General features: G+C 37.5%; 1 protein-coding gene across 4 annotated transcripts in view; it reads right to left on the bottom strand.

Annotated features, from left to right (window-relative positions):
- The window catches only part of LOC124218524 (neurotrimin), a 409542-nt gene that overhangs the window by 60893 nt on the left and 330036 nt on the right, over positions 1–18613 (bottom strand). For all 4 annotated transcript variants that reach the window (XM_046625060.2, XM_046625058.2, XM_046625059.2 and 1 more), the window contains one exon: positions 13326–13551. In XM_046625060.2, the coding sequence (XP_046481016.1) occupies positions 13326–13551 (226 nt within the window). The remainder of the gene's footprint in view (positions 1–13325; positions 13552–18613) is intronic.

Raw genomic sequence — 18613 nt, 5'->3', positions numbered from 1 at the left:
ACTCTCATTCCACATTCAAGAGACTTCCTGGCAAGTTTTGAAAAAAAATTTCAAAGCACTTCCCCATTGTAAATGTGTTTTGGTAATTTATGAATGATCGAGAAAATTAATGATCCTTTTCACGAGACGTTTTTTTTTGGAAATCATCTCTTCTCTATTCTCTTTTCCTTCATTGAAGCATGTAAACAGAATTAATAGATTTCTGAATGTGTCACAGGTGAAATTCTTTCTACCGAGTGCGAATTCGTCAACATTTTGTTTACTGTTGAAAAAGAAAAAAAAACTAAAACAGAGTAAATGAATTAAAGAAATGAGTGTTTAATACATGCAATAATTATCGACAGCGTACCAAAAAAGAGCGTGTGTGCTATCCACTTTAAATTGCGTCGATCCAAAATTTGATAGAGTTGTTATAAAGTATGATATAAGAGGGAGAAGTGAGATGGTGATCGTTTTAAAATAGTGACTCAAGCTGACGTGATGCCAATATACTTGGGTGAGGCATAACATGATTCAGATTTTAGACGGTAATCCGCGATCAGGTTCTATGAACGTCAAAGAGAGAATTTGGCATATAATTTAGAAATTCATTCCAGAAGATGAGAATGGCTGGCAGATTGCCTGAATCCTTTCCCTAAGACCCTTATAACCTTCCAACTTTGAAGCTTTAACCTCGATGATCAGCCGTAGAAGATTCTCGAATTTAACCAACCACATCGAATCTCCGTTGATTAGATGCAATAATCCTGATTCTTTCAATACGTCGAGTGTAGAAAATAAATAAATATGTAAAGTGGCATGCTTGAGTAATAAAAGGACCGTTACAACAAATTTTCAGAGACACGACAATCTAGTTTATAGAATTTTAGTCGAATGTTGACAAAGTCAGATGAATCAAAATGCCTCATTCAACAATATTCAATATTCAACAATTTTAATTCGAGGAAATGTGCGTTGGAACGAAAAAAAAGAAAATTGATAGAATCGAGAACAATTTTTTTTTTTTTGCAACTGGATGTTTGGAAAAGCAATAGTCTGACAATTCTGAAATTATTCGAAATAAAGAATATTATTTGAATATAAACCAGTTGAACAATTTATCTGACGTTAGTGTAAGAAACTTATGTAATTCGATGAAAGTTGATTTCAACTCCACGATATTTTTGTTTCGAACAAGCAAGTTTTTTCTTCCTGACAGATTTCTTAATGAATTAAATCTTCGCGTTCCCAGGGTTATGATATTCGAATTTTTGAGCCATCTCCATTCTACACTTTGTTTCCATCAATTGGACACAAATCGCGATCCTAATTCGCTACGAAGATTGTTTAAACATAAAAAAAAAAAAAATATTGCATCATTCTCTATCATCGTAAGTTCATTTACGGACTATTGTTCGATTGATCTGTCGGCTGGGAATTTTTTTTTTTTTTTCTTCACCACAAGCGACGTCGTCTCAGCATCACGGCGCGATCAGACGCCGGAGTAAAGCAGAAAAAAGTCGGTACCGCAATCCTTGAAACTCCCAGCATCTATCAGCGTCCCGCCCCTAATCCTTGCCCTGTTCTTTCCTTCTTTTCAGTTTTATAACTCGCACCCGCCACCTTGTCGACCTCTTGCGGAATGTTGGCGCCTTTTTAACAGCCACGATTCTACCTTTTAAACCGTTTTTATGGGACTTTATGAAAGTAATATAAGACGCGCCGCGGGGCGGGGGTGGGGAGGGGGGTGGGGGTGGGTGAAAGGGGGTTACGTACTGTGGTACCTACGGTGAAAAGAGGCGCTGCTACCACCGCGAAGAACTTTGCGGAACTGCGGACATCCTGCAGCAGGAGTCGTGAGGTTCATTCAACCGTTCTACAATCTGAGGACGAATTACTCACTGATTCTACGAGCGCGGGTTTTATTGAGTCTAATTCACGACACGATGAACAATTTTGTCCAGACGTTGTTACAGGGTTTACTTCGGAATATTACGAAATGTTGAGTTAACACGATTTCAGTATCTGGAGATAAACTTTGTGGCGGATGAGAGGGTGGAAATCCAGTCATTGGAATCCGCGATTCTTTAAATACAATATCGAAAGAAAATATTAGCAGGGTCAAGATCAAGTTAATCACTAAAAAAAACGTCGTGTTTTTTTTTTTTTTCTTTTTTAATCGGTTGAAATAACTTATCGAAATCCCGAAAAAGATATGATTCACACTGATCTGTTGGATTAGAATCAAACTGTTAATTTGAATTTATTGGCAATTTTGAGAGGTGTGCTATTGTTTAGAAATATTTGTTGCATTTCGAAAAAAAATACATCCTTGCAGGTGTTGATCTGAATATTTGTCGCGACGATCGTGTAAAGCATTTCTGCCCCGTTAACATGGGTAAAATTTGAAAAATGAAATATTTCATCCGAGTGAATATTATTATCAACAACTTATTCGAGAATCTACATTTTTACTAACAATAAGGTGAAAAGAAATCTACTTTCGGCGATTTGTGCGTGAATTATCGCAAATAAAATGAGCCGTGACCAATAAAGATTGGACAAGAAAACGTAGTTTTGGTACTGAGAAAATGGTTGGTAATTTTGAGCTGGAATAAGTGTGAGTTTGAAATTTTTTTTCGACGTTAGAGAAATCAATGCGCCGGCTAAATTCACCTTGGTCAACTTGCTCGACCATCTTAAACCAATGAATCAGTTTCGCTACATTTCTTATTTTATTTTGACACGTTTTTTCACGACACGATACCATAATATGAAGAAATATAACTCTCGAAATTTTGTCTTAGCAATTTTATCTTATCAATTTTATCAAACTAATTGGTCTGCGTGATATTGAAACTGGAAATAAAAATGCTTCAGCTTTCTTTCAATCTTCAATAGTACAGTAATGCAAAATCATCTCTTTAAAGAGAAAGAATTTGCGATTATCTTTCCATAAAACCATTTTTCGACGAGTATGAGATAGTCGAAAAGTGTCCGAGCTTTTCTTCCGCTTTGTATACGAATATTACAGAGAGACCGAGAAATCGTGTAAATGTGTAATGTTTGCACAATACAAGTACGGTGTAGGTGTGTAAATTCTGTTAAATTTGATTCGTCGTCGCGAATCTGAGGTCTCTTGTTTTGCAGATTGACGAGCAGGTATTCGGGTGAAGATTTTCACTCGGAAAATGTTTCAGGCGTTGACGGGTGATTGCACGGGGATAACAAGTGAGCCGGGGTAGATTATTTCAGCTATTCAGTCTTAACTCTCGAGGATTCGAAAACACGAGGGCTCAGGGTTAAGGCTTTCGGCGATTATTCGCAGTAAAGCAACGTGGCCCGGCAGGGGTGTTACAGAGAAGCTTTGAAAGAACAGGAAGTTGGTTCGCAAAACAAAAAGGCTTATTTAACTTGGCCCGAGCTAATATTCGCGTCTTTTTCAACCGGGGTGAACAAACTTCAGCGAACAAATTTAATATTACTGTATTATGACCTGCAGCCTCTGCCCCCCACCTCGCCTCTCCCTTACAGTCTCCGATGCCAAAGAGCTTCCATAACCGAATTAATGAACATGCGGGGCTTAAAGCTGGGGCTCGGTGTACCGACTTCATTAAAAACAACTGACCTAAACGCGAATCCCGAGTCTTGCCTCAACGCCGCGGAACCGTCGTAATGAACGTTGTATGAAAGGTGAAATGAAAAGAAGAAAAAACAAATGGCTCGCAAAATTTGGTGGAACATATGTAATTGAAAAAATTCTATACCGAGAAAAATTTCACTTGTTACTGTAACTAGAAAAATTCAGTAAAACAGGTATCGTTGAAAAAACTGTTTGAATATTGTTGGAATTACAATTTATCGTTGCACGAGCATTAAATTTTCGCAACAGTTGCAAGAAAATATAGTAACAGTGATCGTAACGAGAAAGAATAGCAACGGATACCAGACTTTCCGGTACTAGCTAGAAAACTAATTTTCATTTTCTACGTGGAACTATAAAAAAAAATGAAAATAGTTGAGGAGTGAGCGGTAACTGGAACTAAAAATTTCTCAGTGCACTGTTCCACCAACCAAGAAACGTTCGGCCGTCTACCCATATGATCGTGATAGCGTCATTTATTAACAAAATTATTGTAATTCCTGGTTATCGTCTAGCGACATGAATATATTGCATGAAAACAGTCTCACGATGGCTCAGTTCACTCCTCATTGCAGGAATAGTAACACGGTTAAAAAGCCCCCACGGTTGATTGACAATTTTTCGGGATACGAGTAGCTTTCTTGAATTCCGCTACAAAAGAGCGACGCACCTCTGAAGCTTGGACCCTTTCCTTTCGTTTGTTTGTTCGACGTAGGAAGAAAAAGCGTGAATTTTCTCGGTCGGTAAGGGTAGGAGTACTACATGACCTTAATTCACGCGTTAGATCAAAGACCAAGCGATATCGCGGTCAGACACGGTGTGAAGTTAGTCGGATTGCGGTCAGGCAAAATACGTAGGTGTCACCACGTATGGCGCAGCAGGGATAGTCTGGCCGATTAGCTAATTGGGCGTGTAAGTCAGAACCGAATACGTTATACGGCTGTAAAACAGTTCTGCAATTGCGTGTTAGTTGGAGTGAAAATCGCCCCAATTTCCCATCGCGTTGCCTAATCACTATAGAAATTACGTTTCACGCCCCGCGTAATTGACCGATCAATTAAGTACAACTATGTGTATACAATTTAGCAGAATCTGTCTGGTAATTTGGTACAAAAAAAAAAAAGTCAGCCAAAACAAAGAAGACAAAATCAACGTACGAAAATTGAAATTCGAGTCGGTTCAGTTACGATTTCTTCTTTTTCAAATTTTGATTTCAAACGAATGATCAGTCGAATTTCGAAAAAGCTCTGGGAATTATTTTGCAATACGCCCAAAATTGCTAAAATTAATTACTGACAACTGAGAATTCCTAATTATAAAAATTGGATCACAGCTTTTACGCCTCCAAGTTATAATCATGTACATACCTAGATGTATATGTTTTTTTACTAGTTTTTGTTTTTGTTTTATTACATGCATGACGTATTTCCGAGGTTCGGAATTTGCATGAAAAAATCAAGGCAAGAAGAGTGAAAAATGATGCAAAATGTCAGTCCCTTTTCCACTTCTCTCCTGCTTTTCATTTATATTTTCCACCTTGATATCGTTAGGTGCACGTTGGAAGTAGTAGAGTGTACGTTTTTCAGAGACGACTGACATTAATTCGAGGATTTTCGGGGAGTGCGAAAAATAAATTGGTTTACATTTTGTGTGCAGAGTCTCGGTACTTGTGGCGTTTGTGTACAGACAAGAAAAATGCTTTAGAATCATCCGATCGTTATAAACCTTCGAGTTCGATCGGTCGGATGGGCAAATGAACGAACGGGGAGTGAATCCTTGTTATTCACGATTATCGTCGTGAGCCGCGAACAGCTGTACACAAAACACAATATTGGACCGAACAAACAATCGAACCAGAAATGTAAACCCCCATTTCGCAAACAAATCTGCGTGTAATTTAACCCAGATCGTCGATTAATTAACATCTGTGACGTGCCGTTATAATTATCCCACGTTCGACGATCAGAGCTTGCACAAGTAAAGCAACCGTGCCAAATTATCCACTTGCGCAAATCTGACGTGGCGACTTTGTTTCGTTCTACTTTACTTCTGTCCAAAATGTATTTTCAATCCTTCGTATCTCAGCCGAAGTACATCGTCGAGCTAAATGTTAAATGCACTCTGTTTCGGACTGAAAAATAATGATGCAATTTTTTTTTTTTCTCCAATAATTTTGAGCAATGTTTAATCATGAATGAGCTTGTGAGTCACGGGATGCAAATAAGGAAAAGACGAAAACAAAAACGAAAAATAAAATGAGAGAATCAGCGGAGCTTGAGGGGTGGTGAAATATGGTTTCGTTGAGGCCTGAGCTGCTGGGACAGGGAGAGACGGGGCGGGTAATAAATATAGCGTGACAGTAGGCAATTGCAGTTCAACTCAAAGTTGGTAAGGGAGTGGTGGCGATTTATCCACGGATCTACGTACACCCTTGTCTGTATTATATACGTACACATCAGAGGTAGGCAATAATTCGCCTAACCAGAGGAAACCTTCCCGGTTATTATGCAGTCTATGTGTTTCGATCGCGTGGTGCCGGCGCCCATCGAATATCCCTCCTACTATTCGTATGTATATATATATATATATATTTATATTAGGGTGGTCCTTAATATGGTAAAAAAAAATTTCTTCTCTCACCCCTTAAACTGACTCGAAATACTAAAAAATGATTTTTAAAGGTGAAATCCGCTTTTAATTTTAATATTAACCCGTGCCCGAAAGGTCCTTTAAAGGAGTTAAAATATATTATTACACACACATATATAATATATATATAAATAAATAAATAAATAGATAGATATTGACGGAACAGAAACTACCGTTTGTTATTTAATCATTTCAATAGAACTACGTTGAATAAAGAATATGTGTATCGACAAATTCTTGGACTCTTGAAAGGCAACAGACCGAAAGATCAATGTTGTTTTTCGCACAATTTTGAGTAACAACGATGAACTAACACGACTGTTAGTTGCGACTTCATTCTTCGCACGATTCAAATCTTTGTTACAATTCAGACTATTTCAAATTTTTATCAGAACGCTCACAACTGTCACCCACTATTATAATCATGTGCGATTGTTTTTCGATACTTGGAGCAAAATTTTTCGAAAAATCGTAAATCGCGATGAGCTTGTAATTTGGAATTGATGTTAAAAATTTTTAATCTCAAACTCGTTCAAAACTTGACAGTTGTATAATTTTTCACAAAATTATAATTCGCAGAGCGGGAAAAACGGTGAATCATATGTGTGGGTAAAAATGCATAAAGAAGATAAGAGGATCATACGTAAAAAGGTGGGCAATATTTGAGAAAACAAATAGTAGTCGAGCTTCACGGTCTAGTGGTTCCCATTTTACCGGCTGCGCTGAGCTTGCGACGGTGTAATAAAATTATTATTACCGCGTTGCGAACCGACGGTAAAATAGAAAAAGAAGAGAGAAAAAAAAAAAAAAAACCGGCTGTGGGATCCGTATGGGTAAGAAAATGCTCACGGAAAACTGCAGCAGAGCTTAAAGCTGCAAAGAAAACATGCGCACTTGCAAGTTGTATGTACAGTAGATTATACATGGGGCATGTCGTGTCAAATCACCAAACCTGTAACTCTGACCCTTTCGAATTTTATTCAAATTTCTTCTCGTCTACGGTCTTCATCGCACAATGGAAAAAAATGTAAAGACGTTATTATATTGCCTCAAAAACGGTAACATTTTTCAATCAATATTCTGAAAAATTCGTACGAACTTTATATTATGCAATGATAATTTCAAGAACAAAACGAGAGTGGAATTTTGGTTTCTATTTTCCAGAGGGATTGATCGGATTTTTTTGACGCGTATTATTACCATTTAAATTTTGAAAAATCTTTGTAAAAATCGTTTCTAACAAAAACATTATTGTGAAAGTTTCTGTAGGTTTCACATCGACGAATACCGTGTATGAAAAGAAAAGAAAAGAAAAGAAAGAAGGAAAGATTCAAAGTAACGAGGGTCACGACTCGGATGATTTGGCATGGAATGCCCTGTGTCAAATACACCGGCAGTGTAACTTTATTAGCTAGGCTCAGCGCCTTGAGTTTAACGCGAAAAAGTAACGATAAAACCGTAGAATTCATGCGCTCTAAAAAGTTTAACCACTGCCTCACGTGACAAATACGCGAACAATATGTCCGTATAATATAACCAGACCGGAAATACATTCAGCGGTGCAATGCCGTCTTCATTTCTCTTCGGAAATGACAGCGGCGCGTATTTAAGACGCGAGGACTGATTCACCGGTCTTAGACTAGCGTCTAGCCCAAAGGCTGTTAAAACTTTTACAACATGCCATAAACCAGAGTCACGTACCTAGGCTTGCTTGCCTTTCTAGTCCATGGCCGTAAATTTATAGGCTTATCACAAATCTGTAACGGGGGACAAAATCGCGTTATATTTTTTCGGGATGACCGGATGAAAATCTCGCGCGAATCAGAGAAGCTGTATGAAATAAATTTCAATGCAACAATGAAGTATTCAGTGATTTTTTTTTTTTTTTTTTTTTTATTTTGTTGCACGAAAATTCTCCAAGTCTATTGACAATTTTTGGATCACGTTTTATCTGTAAAATATAATACAACTCTTTACGCTGGAGAAGCTAATTACCGTGAAGAGAATTTTGAATGACGGGTTAGGTGGAGATAAACGCTAGTTTTAAGCTTCGAGAGTTAAGCACAGCTTGTGGCTAATTTTCAGACAGTTACGGCGGAGTCGACGACTCGACGATTATGCAAAAATTGATCATTTGTCAAGGGTTATCTGCAGTAAAGTAAAAAATTAATGCCAGCCTCGTCAATCTCGAGGATCGCAAACTTCTGAATTTTCTTCTTTGTAGGCTACGCGATTTTTACGAATGAAAGGAAATTGCATCCGTAATTTAAAATGCAAGTCGTTCGCGTAATCAAATTTTCTATTCGACCAATTTCTTTTTCAACTTTCGTGAACATTTTTTAGGTACGCGTTCACAATTCGTACGAAGAATTTGCCAATACTTGGTTTTTTTTTATGCAACTGACGCAAGATTTTTTAAAATTTCAACGGGGTTTCATATAAGGTTCGTTAATATAAAAATTGCTCGAGACAAATTATGCATTTTAAGGCGAATGAAGAAACTTCAATCCAATCACGAAATTAAATAAACACGTTTGTGAAAATCCGAAAACGAGGTTTTTCTCTGAATTTATATTAAATCGGCTTGTATAATAATAATTAATTTCTTTACCAGCTGCTCTACAGTTGACAATTTTAAAATAATCATTTTACCACGTATAAAAATTTAGAAAGCTTTGGCGAAAACTCGCGTACGTGGGCAGCAAAGCGTGAGATTTTCTTCTTTTATTCGTCGACGAAACGAAAGAGCCCGAATCGCTTTTATACGTCGGAAAATATCGCGTTGTGGATAGAGAACCGAAAATGAGTAATCTTCCGGGAAATCGCGGGCGTGGGTCACTTGAGCACGGATGTGGTTCAATATGCGGAGGCGGTTACGCTTTGTGAGATTCGGTGGGTGCTTGAATAAATTGCAGGACAAAGAAAAGCCTCAAATTCAGCTGTTCCCGTTTTATTCAAATTTTTAGGAAGGTTACAGAGACGTCCCAGCTCAGTAGCGGATACCTTTCGAATCGATCAATTGCCGCGGAACGTGTTCGCACCTCGAAAAATCGCTTCGCGCACTCTTATCGAGTTTGCATTAACCTTACCCTCGTTTCGTACGATCCGAAATTATGTTTCACTCTTTTTTCGTCGAATCTATCTCTTCTCTAAAAAAAAAAAAACCTCGCTTGACTTCATTTTTCTAACCATTTCGCTCGGTTGTAAAACAAATTTCTCAGTTCTCAGAGAAAAACAAAGTTATTGTAATCAACGCGAAAATAAAATGATGAGTTTTTACTATATCAACGTTTTAAGGTCCGGAAAATCACCCCCAAACATTTGTGGACAAGTTTTCTTGTACGACGATATCTTGAGAACGAGTTAGCGGATTTCGATGATTTTGGCCTCAATCGACGCAAGTTTTCTAAACTGCAATCGTTAGATTTTGGGTCTGATTGGTGCGGTACTTTTTCAATTATTTAAATAATAAACAGGCGAAAAATCAAATGAAAATGATATCTCAACAATAGATAAATTGATTGATTTTACTTTTATTAATTGACTGACTGACGGCAGTTCGCTGGGCAGATATATTATTATTTTTTTTTTTCTCTATAAACTTGGAACCTGCAATGCGAAAATGGGAGATTCGATGGCCAGTGCACGCCTAGTCTAAAGCCGCCTGTTTTATATACTTGAGAAAATGTTATGGTCGTACGAGAAGGATATTTCGTATACATTATTTTTTTTGACCTCTCAAAATTCTTACGACAGTCTCTGTCCCGGAGTCAGGTCACCAAGAACCTCTTACGTCACGGACTCGACGGGTTCGTGGCACAGAGAACCGTGGTTACGGTTACAAAAATCTTTCAATCCCACCCGAACACTCCCTCATTCCGAAGTTGATGATTCTTTACAATCTGGCGTGCACGCGTGTCACACGCGGTTGTCGTAACACGCTGCGATGCATCGAGATCCCTTGATTCGCGATCAAGCAGCCATAAATTCGAAATGCAGCGCATGTGCATGCCGCGCCACACGCCGGAGTCCCAACGCGGTCAGACGGACGTTTTTATGTCCAAGCCGCCGGCAATAGCTCATCGATCGTGACGTCAGGGGCTCCGGCAGACATATGCAGACCCGCCTCAAACCCAAAAACTTCGCTACAGTTAGCCGCGGGAGCGGTTAAAGCTTTCTTTCAACGGTCGATTCGATACGTGCGATCCGCTCATGATCAGACGCCGGGATCCCTACGCGGTGACACGAACACCTCGGTGATCACACCGCGGAGAAGCAGGCGCCTCTGATATCAATCCGCGAATACTCGTATTCGACTCGAAAATTGACGGACTCCCCCCTCCTAACGCTGTTGCTTCGAAATCGAAATCTACTCGATGGTCTCGAGCACTTCTGGCCGTCACCGTGTCTGGAGCTCGAATGAAAAATTTGAAGCCCGGCTCGCTTCGTTTCTGCCCGATTGTAGCGCCCGACTCCAGTGGCTGATCCAAGAAACTTTTGACTGACGATACAGGGTCCGTTACTCCTACAAATCTACCGCGCGTAATTCAACTTAAATCTATATCTATAGATACCGCGACAGAGAGGTTTTTATTTTATGATTTTAACTAAACATTTGTTCCTCTGTATTAACGTAAACGTGAACGTAAATTTTTATGCTTTTTTTTTTGTTTTTAATAAGGTTGATTTTAATTAGTTGGTGACAGTCACTTATTATTATAGAAAAATACCGCGTGATCACATTTGGAGAAATTATGTTATTCTTTCGGAATTTTTATACCAATTGTACGGAACTTTATACACAGCGAGTCAAACGTTTATGACATTTTTGAATAATTATGAGGAGTTTTTTCCGCAAAGTTTTTATAATTAGTTTTTTGTTTGAAATTGGACTTGCACTAATTAGCAGGGTGATAATACTGCCTAGGAGGCACGTGAGCTGATTTACAATGTAATTGCGAATAAAGTTCAAGTCGGGAGAAAAACTTTTCGGTTGAAAAGGAGAAGGTATCTCGTGTGTATGGGGCATTCCATGCCAACTCGGCATGCAACTGATCTTGACCGTTTTCGATTTCATTGATTTTTTGTTCTTCTTTAAGTTATTATTATATTTATTAAATTATATTTATTAAATTATATATTAAAATATTATTGAAGCAATGTCGGCAAAAATTTGATTAAGCCCTTCTGGTGATCGCAAAATGAATTATAAAAGTTCTATATTTCGGTTTTCTTCCTACTTTAACCTTTTCAAGTTTCGAATTTTATATATTTTAACTCTAAATTAATTTCACTCCACAGATATACGCGTCCGTGAAAATTCGGCACTGCGACCCTTGTATTCTCCAATTTTCTCATTTTTTTTCCGCAGCCTTAAATCGCCGAATTTTATTTCCCTCGCCTTCAAACCGTGGCCGAAACTATAGACCGTTGAAAACTCTTGGAAAACGGTCAAAATTATGCAAATGCAATTACGGCTAAGTAACCGGATTGTTGGAGGAATCAAAATATTTGCCAAGAGGTTGGGTTTCACCGGGAAATCATTCCGAATTACACTCATAGCCGGTATATCGATCCCCCTCGGCATCCGTTTAAACTAATTCCGTTGAGAAAGGGCTCGGATATAATATTTTCACGGCGTCTAACCGCCGGAATTGCGTTTAAATCATTGCCCTATATTCGCACATTTCAACCCTTATACGTATAACTGTTATGGAATTCCGACAAGATGCTGTTTCCTGCTTTTTGTTGGCACTTCATTTTCGCCCACTTATCGGTACGTTCCATTTTATTTGTCAAACCCAATCAAGATGGCGCAAGTCAACGTCGCGGCTGCTTCCGTTACATCGAACCCGCGTAACGATTTTTCAAACCTATAAGCCAATACGTAACGAAAAGCAATTAAGAGTCTCGATATTATTTTTAGTGGAGCACTGTTTTTTCATTTCGATATCAATCCTACGTGCCTGCCGATAAATCCGTCGGCTAACAACGCGGTAATTTAAATAAACGGGGAACGATGTTTGCGAAATGAACGCGGCGAGACCAGACTTGCGCTGTTTCCTATTGAATATCCTCATATTTTTTGTACATCGTATTTTTTTTTTATTTACGCAGGAGTCGAGGCTTGGATGTGGCCTGAATCAACATCGGTTGTACGTAATGAATTTTTTCAAGTGATTTCATTACTAGACATTTTTTTTCGTCCAGAATGATTGAGTATCGACGACAATCCAACGAGTCGTTAGCCATCTACGTTATTCCAGTATCATGTAGGTATATCAAATTATTGCAACTAATATATTTCAGACTGAAGAATTAAACATGATAAGTTAACCTTTGCGAGAATCAGCACCAAAAACGCGCCTATCCCCAAAGTCAATTTTTTTTTCGTACGACCATTCGCTTCGTGAATTCCTGTTTGCCTATTCACAGAGAAAAAAGAAAGTTATTGTAATAACCCCGAAAATGAAAAACTGAATTTTCACTAGATCTCAATGTTTCAAGATCTAAAATAATAACTCTAATTATTTTTAGATGGACGTATGTGATCATATTTTTTACCCCACTTGATCACGAATTTAAGTCTTTTTTTTTGTACTCTGAAGTTAGAAATTATATCTTGAGAACAGATCAACAGGTTTCGTTGATTTCGGTCTGAATCTACTCGAAACTTTTTAGGTTAGAACCGATTAGATCTTGGAGTCGATGAGTCTTTTGATTTTTCTGTTACTCAAATAAAAACGTCATAACAATTCATAAAATGAAATATTTCACTTGTTGATGTTTTAGGAGTTTAAAACGCATATCCGAGCAGAAAATTCTTGGGCTAACCGATCAAGGTCAGACAAATCACTCGAGCATAAATTTAACTTTTTTCACCTCAAAAACGGGACAAAAGTGACATATTTTCGCCAAAACTGATTTCCGGCAAATATGAGGCCAATTTACAAGTTCCAATTTTCAAATAAACATCGCGGCCAGATTTGAGTCGGGAATAAAGTTCCGTATGTATCGCAGGAATGAAATTCAACGATGGGATTTTCGGACTCACCGACAACGTTGAGATGTACAAAGTGGCTCATGTGCGGCGTCGTCGAGACTTGACACTCGTATATCCCGCTATCACGATGCTGAGGATACTTTATCTGCAGCGTCCAGTCGTCCGTCTGAGCCTGGTGGATCGCCCTGAAACGCTGGTCACTCGTGTAGGTGTAACGACCGACCGTTAGGAGGTGGATGTCCCTGTGTCTGACCCAGGACACCTGGAGTGGCGTCATCTGAAAGCAGAGTGGATAGAAAATGAGAAATAAATATAGAATGGAAAATTGTTTATCTTGTAACGTTTCGTTGTACGACAGTGGAAATAAATGCAACTGGTCTGCCTGAAACAAAATTGTGGTAAAACAGTTGAACATAGTACTAAAAACAATTGTTCATTTATTTATGATCATCGACGAGGCAAACAATATCATTTATAATAGAAATAGAAAATTAGTTCTTAATCCCCCTACTTCGCGCAGACCAACCAAATTGATCAGACAGTTTAATGTTGAACGAGAAGAAACGTTAAAGTCATTTCAATATTGTCGTAAAAGGGAATAAAGAATAATAACAGTGAGGATATCGGACAGTTAGCATTAAAATATGTACGTGAAAACGTCTAGTAGTTCGGAGAAGTTATGTGTATATCGGGCATTCCGTGACATCTGGATAAAGATTTTGAGTCGATGTCTCAGAGTGGTATTAGAATTTTTAGTATGAAAGCACATGAAGAGAAATGAAATCGTAATTCGTTTCAGAATTTTTCGACCCAGCGTTTCCGCAGTATAATTTGAAAGGATTTTTCTGAATTTTTCCAGATTTTAGAAAGTGGTTCAGTTTTTTCAAGTTACAAATTATAATTTTAGAGTAAACTTTATATGAATAAATATCGCTTTATGACCTGTTACAAATAATTCCTTTCAATCCAGTGCACAAATAAATTTTAATACTACGAACCGTTTTTTTAATCTAAGAATTAGGTAATACTGCGCAAAGACATGCAGCAGAAAATCATTCAATTATCTAAATAGAGAGTGAAACGCGAAAAACAAAGAAATCGAAATGAATAAAACAGGTCTAGGGAAAAATAATTTATAGCCACTCTTCCGCACCCGTTTAATATTAAATATCCTGATATTCGGTATCAATAATTCAAATGTCCGCATGCAATAAAAAATGTCATCCTATATCATTACCTCAATGTTATATTGATTTTCCTGCACGCGTTGTGGCGGATCCTAAATTTAACCCGCGTCGAACACGAACATCCGAATCGCCTTATTTTATTCAACGCCAGTTTCTGCCCGAGAAAAAAAAAATGAATAGATGTAATTTGATTTGATTAAATCTTATTGGATTCAAATTTTGTCTTTGTTCAATCTGATTTATAAATTACACGTTGCTACCACAGATTAGATCTAATCACGTCTATAAATTACACACCTATGTCAGTGTTCAATGTTCATCAAGCTTGAAAGAACAAAGCGCGAATTTAAGACAAGAATCTTCAGCTGCTGGGTAACGAAACAGATTTCTTTCGAAATTCACTTACAATTAGAGAGAAGTCTAAACATTCTTTCGATTTGGGATCAGTTAGTCTTTCCTAGCTTCTTAATTCATTGTATTTGTTTTTGTTCTCGTTCTCGAATTGTACATAATATTTTACTTCAATTATAAAACGGCCCCAACAAAGATAAATATATATATATATATACATGTATTCAGATCAAATAAGATAAAGACGAAATTCGGATCTCATTAGATGTAATTGAATCTCAGTACATCAGACCGTATCTATTCATTTTTTCTCCGTCGTCGAAATGTACAGTCGCTACCACTTGCTTGTAGGAAAAATAGGACAAAAGCGAAAGATGATTGAACAACGGTTAAAAAAAGGTTGAATCTCAACAGAAAGAGTTGAATGAATATTGAAGCAAATTATTTCTCAACAATTTTGAATTGTACTCTGAAATGATTTCGGTGTATAAAAATTTCGGGATCCAAGCATGAGCAAGCCCGGCGGGCGTTTTATGATATGGAACATTAATTGCGCCGACGTTATATACGTAATATACATCCCATTGTGCAGACTCGTCTGCGTGCGCTTCCACGCCCGCCCCTTATCTCCGGTTAATAGGGCTACTTTGCATATTATCTCAAAGTCAGGCCCTTGTGAAGCGCACGAGAGGGAGCCAAAGAGCCACGCCGTACGCCCTCCGGCTGATAATTAGGCTGACTGAGTTGCGACGTGTAAACATACTCGCACTTTGTAGCGAGTCGACCCCTGTACTGTCACTCCCTCTCTATGGGGTTGTTTTTACTCCCTGGTTTTTTCATCTTTTTTCACCTCACCGTACGAGAGAAGAACGAGAAAATGAAAAATAGAGAAAACTAATAGGTGGACACAAAAAGCTCTGCATTTTAGCTCAGGGTATAAAGTCACATCAGGATTTATCAACCCTTTCAGAATGAAATTAAATCTAGCTGTGGAAGTATTTGTTTTTCCAACGTATTTCGATTCTGTATCCTTTAACCAATGTACCTCATTTGTTTAAAAATTTCCTAAACCTCCATTAAAAGTTATCAGACGAAATTTTTTTGATAATACGAAGTTGTCAAAACAAAAAGGATTAAAATATGATGTAGAGGAAATTTGAAAAAATTTCCTCGTTTGTACTGGCCAACATTATCGATGATCGATAAAGCAGACCAGTGTGGGGATATCCTCTATCGAAATAAAAGGGTTTGCGTCTGAGCTGTGAAGCGGTTAATAATGTCGGTAAAATGTCGGTATCGGAATCTGTACGCAAAACCGACCTTGTGTATCTGCTTCAGTTGTAGCAATAACGAAATTCGTTTTTTCCAGAAAACAAAGGTCGATTGATCGGAGTATTAAGTTAATGGACAGAAGCGTTATGGAAGAGTGATGAAATAAAGTCCAGCCACGAGCGAAGTGTCTTGAATAAAGTGAATTAGAATAATGAGGCAGGATTTGTGTGCGATAGTGAATGTGTTCAGGATTTTTTTTTAGACATAAGTAGAGCGCGGGAGGTGATTTGCTGATCGTCCATCATTCAGATCGGAATTAGGGTACGTTGTACATAACGTACATCATGTGGAATTCACAAATGGAACAGAGCGCGAGGGAAACGTTGAGCCAGTAAATGAAAACAATCCTTCAAATGATCAATACGCGGGGAAAATGTTCCCCGAAAATCACACCAACATTCACTGATCGACGAAGCCTGATATCGCTGACGTTGGCTCGTCAGTTCGATCCCTCCCAATTGTGAGCTTTTGTGTAGCTTGCGTACTCGGTAAACGACAATTGGTCGAAAAAAATCACGTTCGATTCACCCGCGATTTTGAACGTGAACGTCGACAGAAGTTCTTTATTAATTGTCACCAACAGTCAAGTTATTATCAAGGAAATGATTCAACACATTAAAAAGTAAAAATTTCAACAATACATGTGAAAATTAAACAAAGACAATTTAAAAATTTAAATTTAATGAGTGAATAATTAATTGGATGGATGAATGAATATACGATTTGATGAACGGATATTGCTAAAATGTTTAGGAAATATAATGAAAGGAAATAATTACAATTCTTGTATTTAAACATGACGTGAAACATCTCACATTTAATTTTGATTATATCTACCCTTAATTTTCAGTATTCTCAGTTTCAGAAATATTTTTACTTTCTTTCTAGACTTTCCAATTTTCGAACTATCAAAATAAATCGTCCATAATAATTGAGCATCTGATCGAAGAAAATGATCCTTGTGAAGAATAATTTTTGGAATTTTTATGTAAGAACCCTGCTTGGGTATTCATAGAGAATATAAAATATGAACATAATTCGATGTAGCTTCAAATCCTAATAATAAGTATATTATACAGGAATGAATAATTCATTCGAAATTGATTAATTATCAGCAGCTCAATTTTCGAATGGTGCATTTAAGACGCGTAGCTTCTCAAAATTCGACTAGACTTATAATTTCGTTTTTCCGATACCCTTTTAAAATTCGGTATACCTTACAAACTCGAGTTTCATCATGTTGAAAGCGATACTGTATACTATACAGAAATTTTCAAAGCGTCGATCGGTACGTAATTAACTGGGTGAAATTGAAGGAAATCACCAGGGTTTTAAGTGAAGAGAAGGTAATGTCTCGGAGTCGTAAATATTTCACGAGTAGAAGGTGTGTGTGTATATATATATAGTGATATAATTATCTATATATATATATGTATACATACACATACTTGTATACATATAGATAATTATATCACTTGCGTTTATGGCTCATTACAAAAGTTCATTAGTGTTTTACGACGGAACACCGAAGACCGAGTCGTCAAATGGTTCGTTTGCTGTAGATAGAAACCTGCCAAGTTGCAGAATTAAAAAAAAAAAAAATCAATCGTATTAATATTCACCGGGTAGATTTCCTTTGTATTTGACAATCAAATGTGCCGATTTGATGATAAATATCCTCGTCGTCCGGACAGATTATTGACTTTTACTCACTGTTGGTACGATTGAATTACTTGAACAATTTCACGAATCGAATGAATTACAAACTTAGATGTAATTGTAATGTGGAAATGAATTGCGAATATCAGAAGCGTCGGGATAAACTTGGAACCGAGTCTCGATGGTTTGTTTCAATGTATAAATACGATTTCATTCTGCAACTCGATATTGTTTTCGCATAATTATTTTCCAACGCCTCAAGGGATGATTCCACGCCACTTCGTCCCGATTTCAGATACGATCTTACGCTATTACCGTCGATTTGAATTGATTCCACATGAGTTCCTGCGATTTCATCTTACTTGATTTGACACTCTCTTTTGCCTTGACATCAGAAAGATTTCTCGCCGTCTCAAGAGGATTTCACCAATATCAGAAAACTACTTGAAATGCAGACAAAAAAATTTTTTCCACTTTGATGAACCGTGATATTTTCATGCAGAACAAGTGGTTTTGGGCTGGCCGAGAGCCAACCCCTCGAACTTTCCATTTTCATACTGCAGGTTCCAAGGTCGCAGAAAAAAAAATATCAGTGTCGAATTCGAATCTCGAACAACAAATTCAGATTCTTTACGAACGATTTAAAGGCCCTCAGGTATTTTTCTATTGCAAATTCCTATAATGGATCCATTATTACAAATTTTGGAAGTCCGATCTTGGCGTCGATATCGGTGATCCAAGAAACCTCTGCCTGGTAATTTCTACCAAAATCCGCATATTTTTAGTTTCTTTTTTCCACTATATTAGATT

Source organism: Neodiprion pinetum, chromosome 5 (assembly GCF_021155775.2).
Source record: "Neodiprion pinetum isolate iyNeoPine1 chromosome 5, iyNeoPine1.2, whole genome shotgun sequence".
NCBI lineage: Eukaryota > Metazoa > Arthropoda > Insecta > Hymenoptera > Diprionidae > Neodiprion > Neodiprion pinetum.
This window is presented reverse-complemented; position numbering and strand designations above follow the sequence as displayed.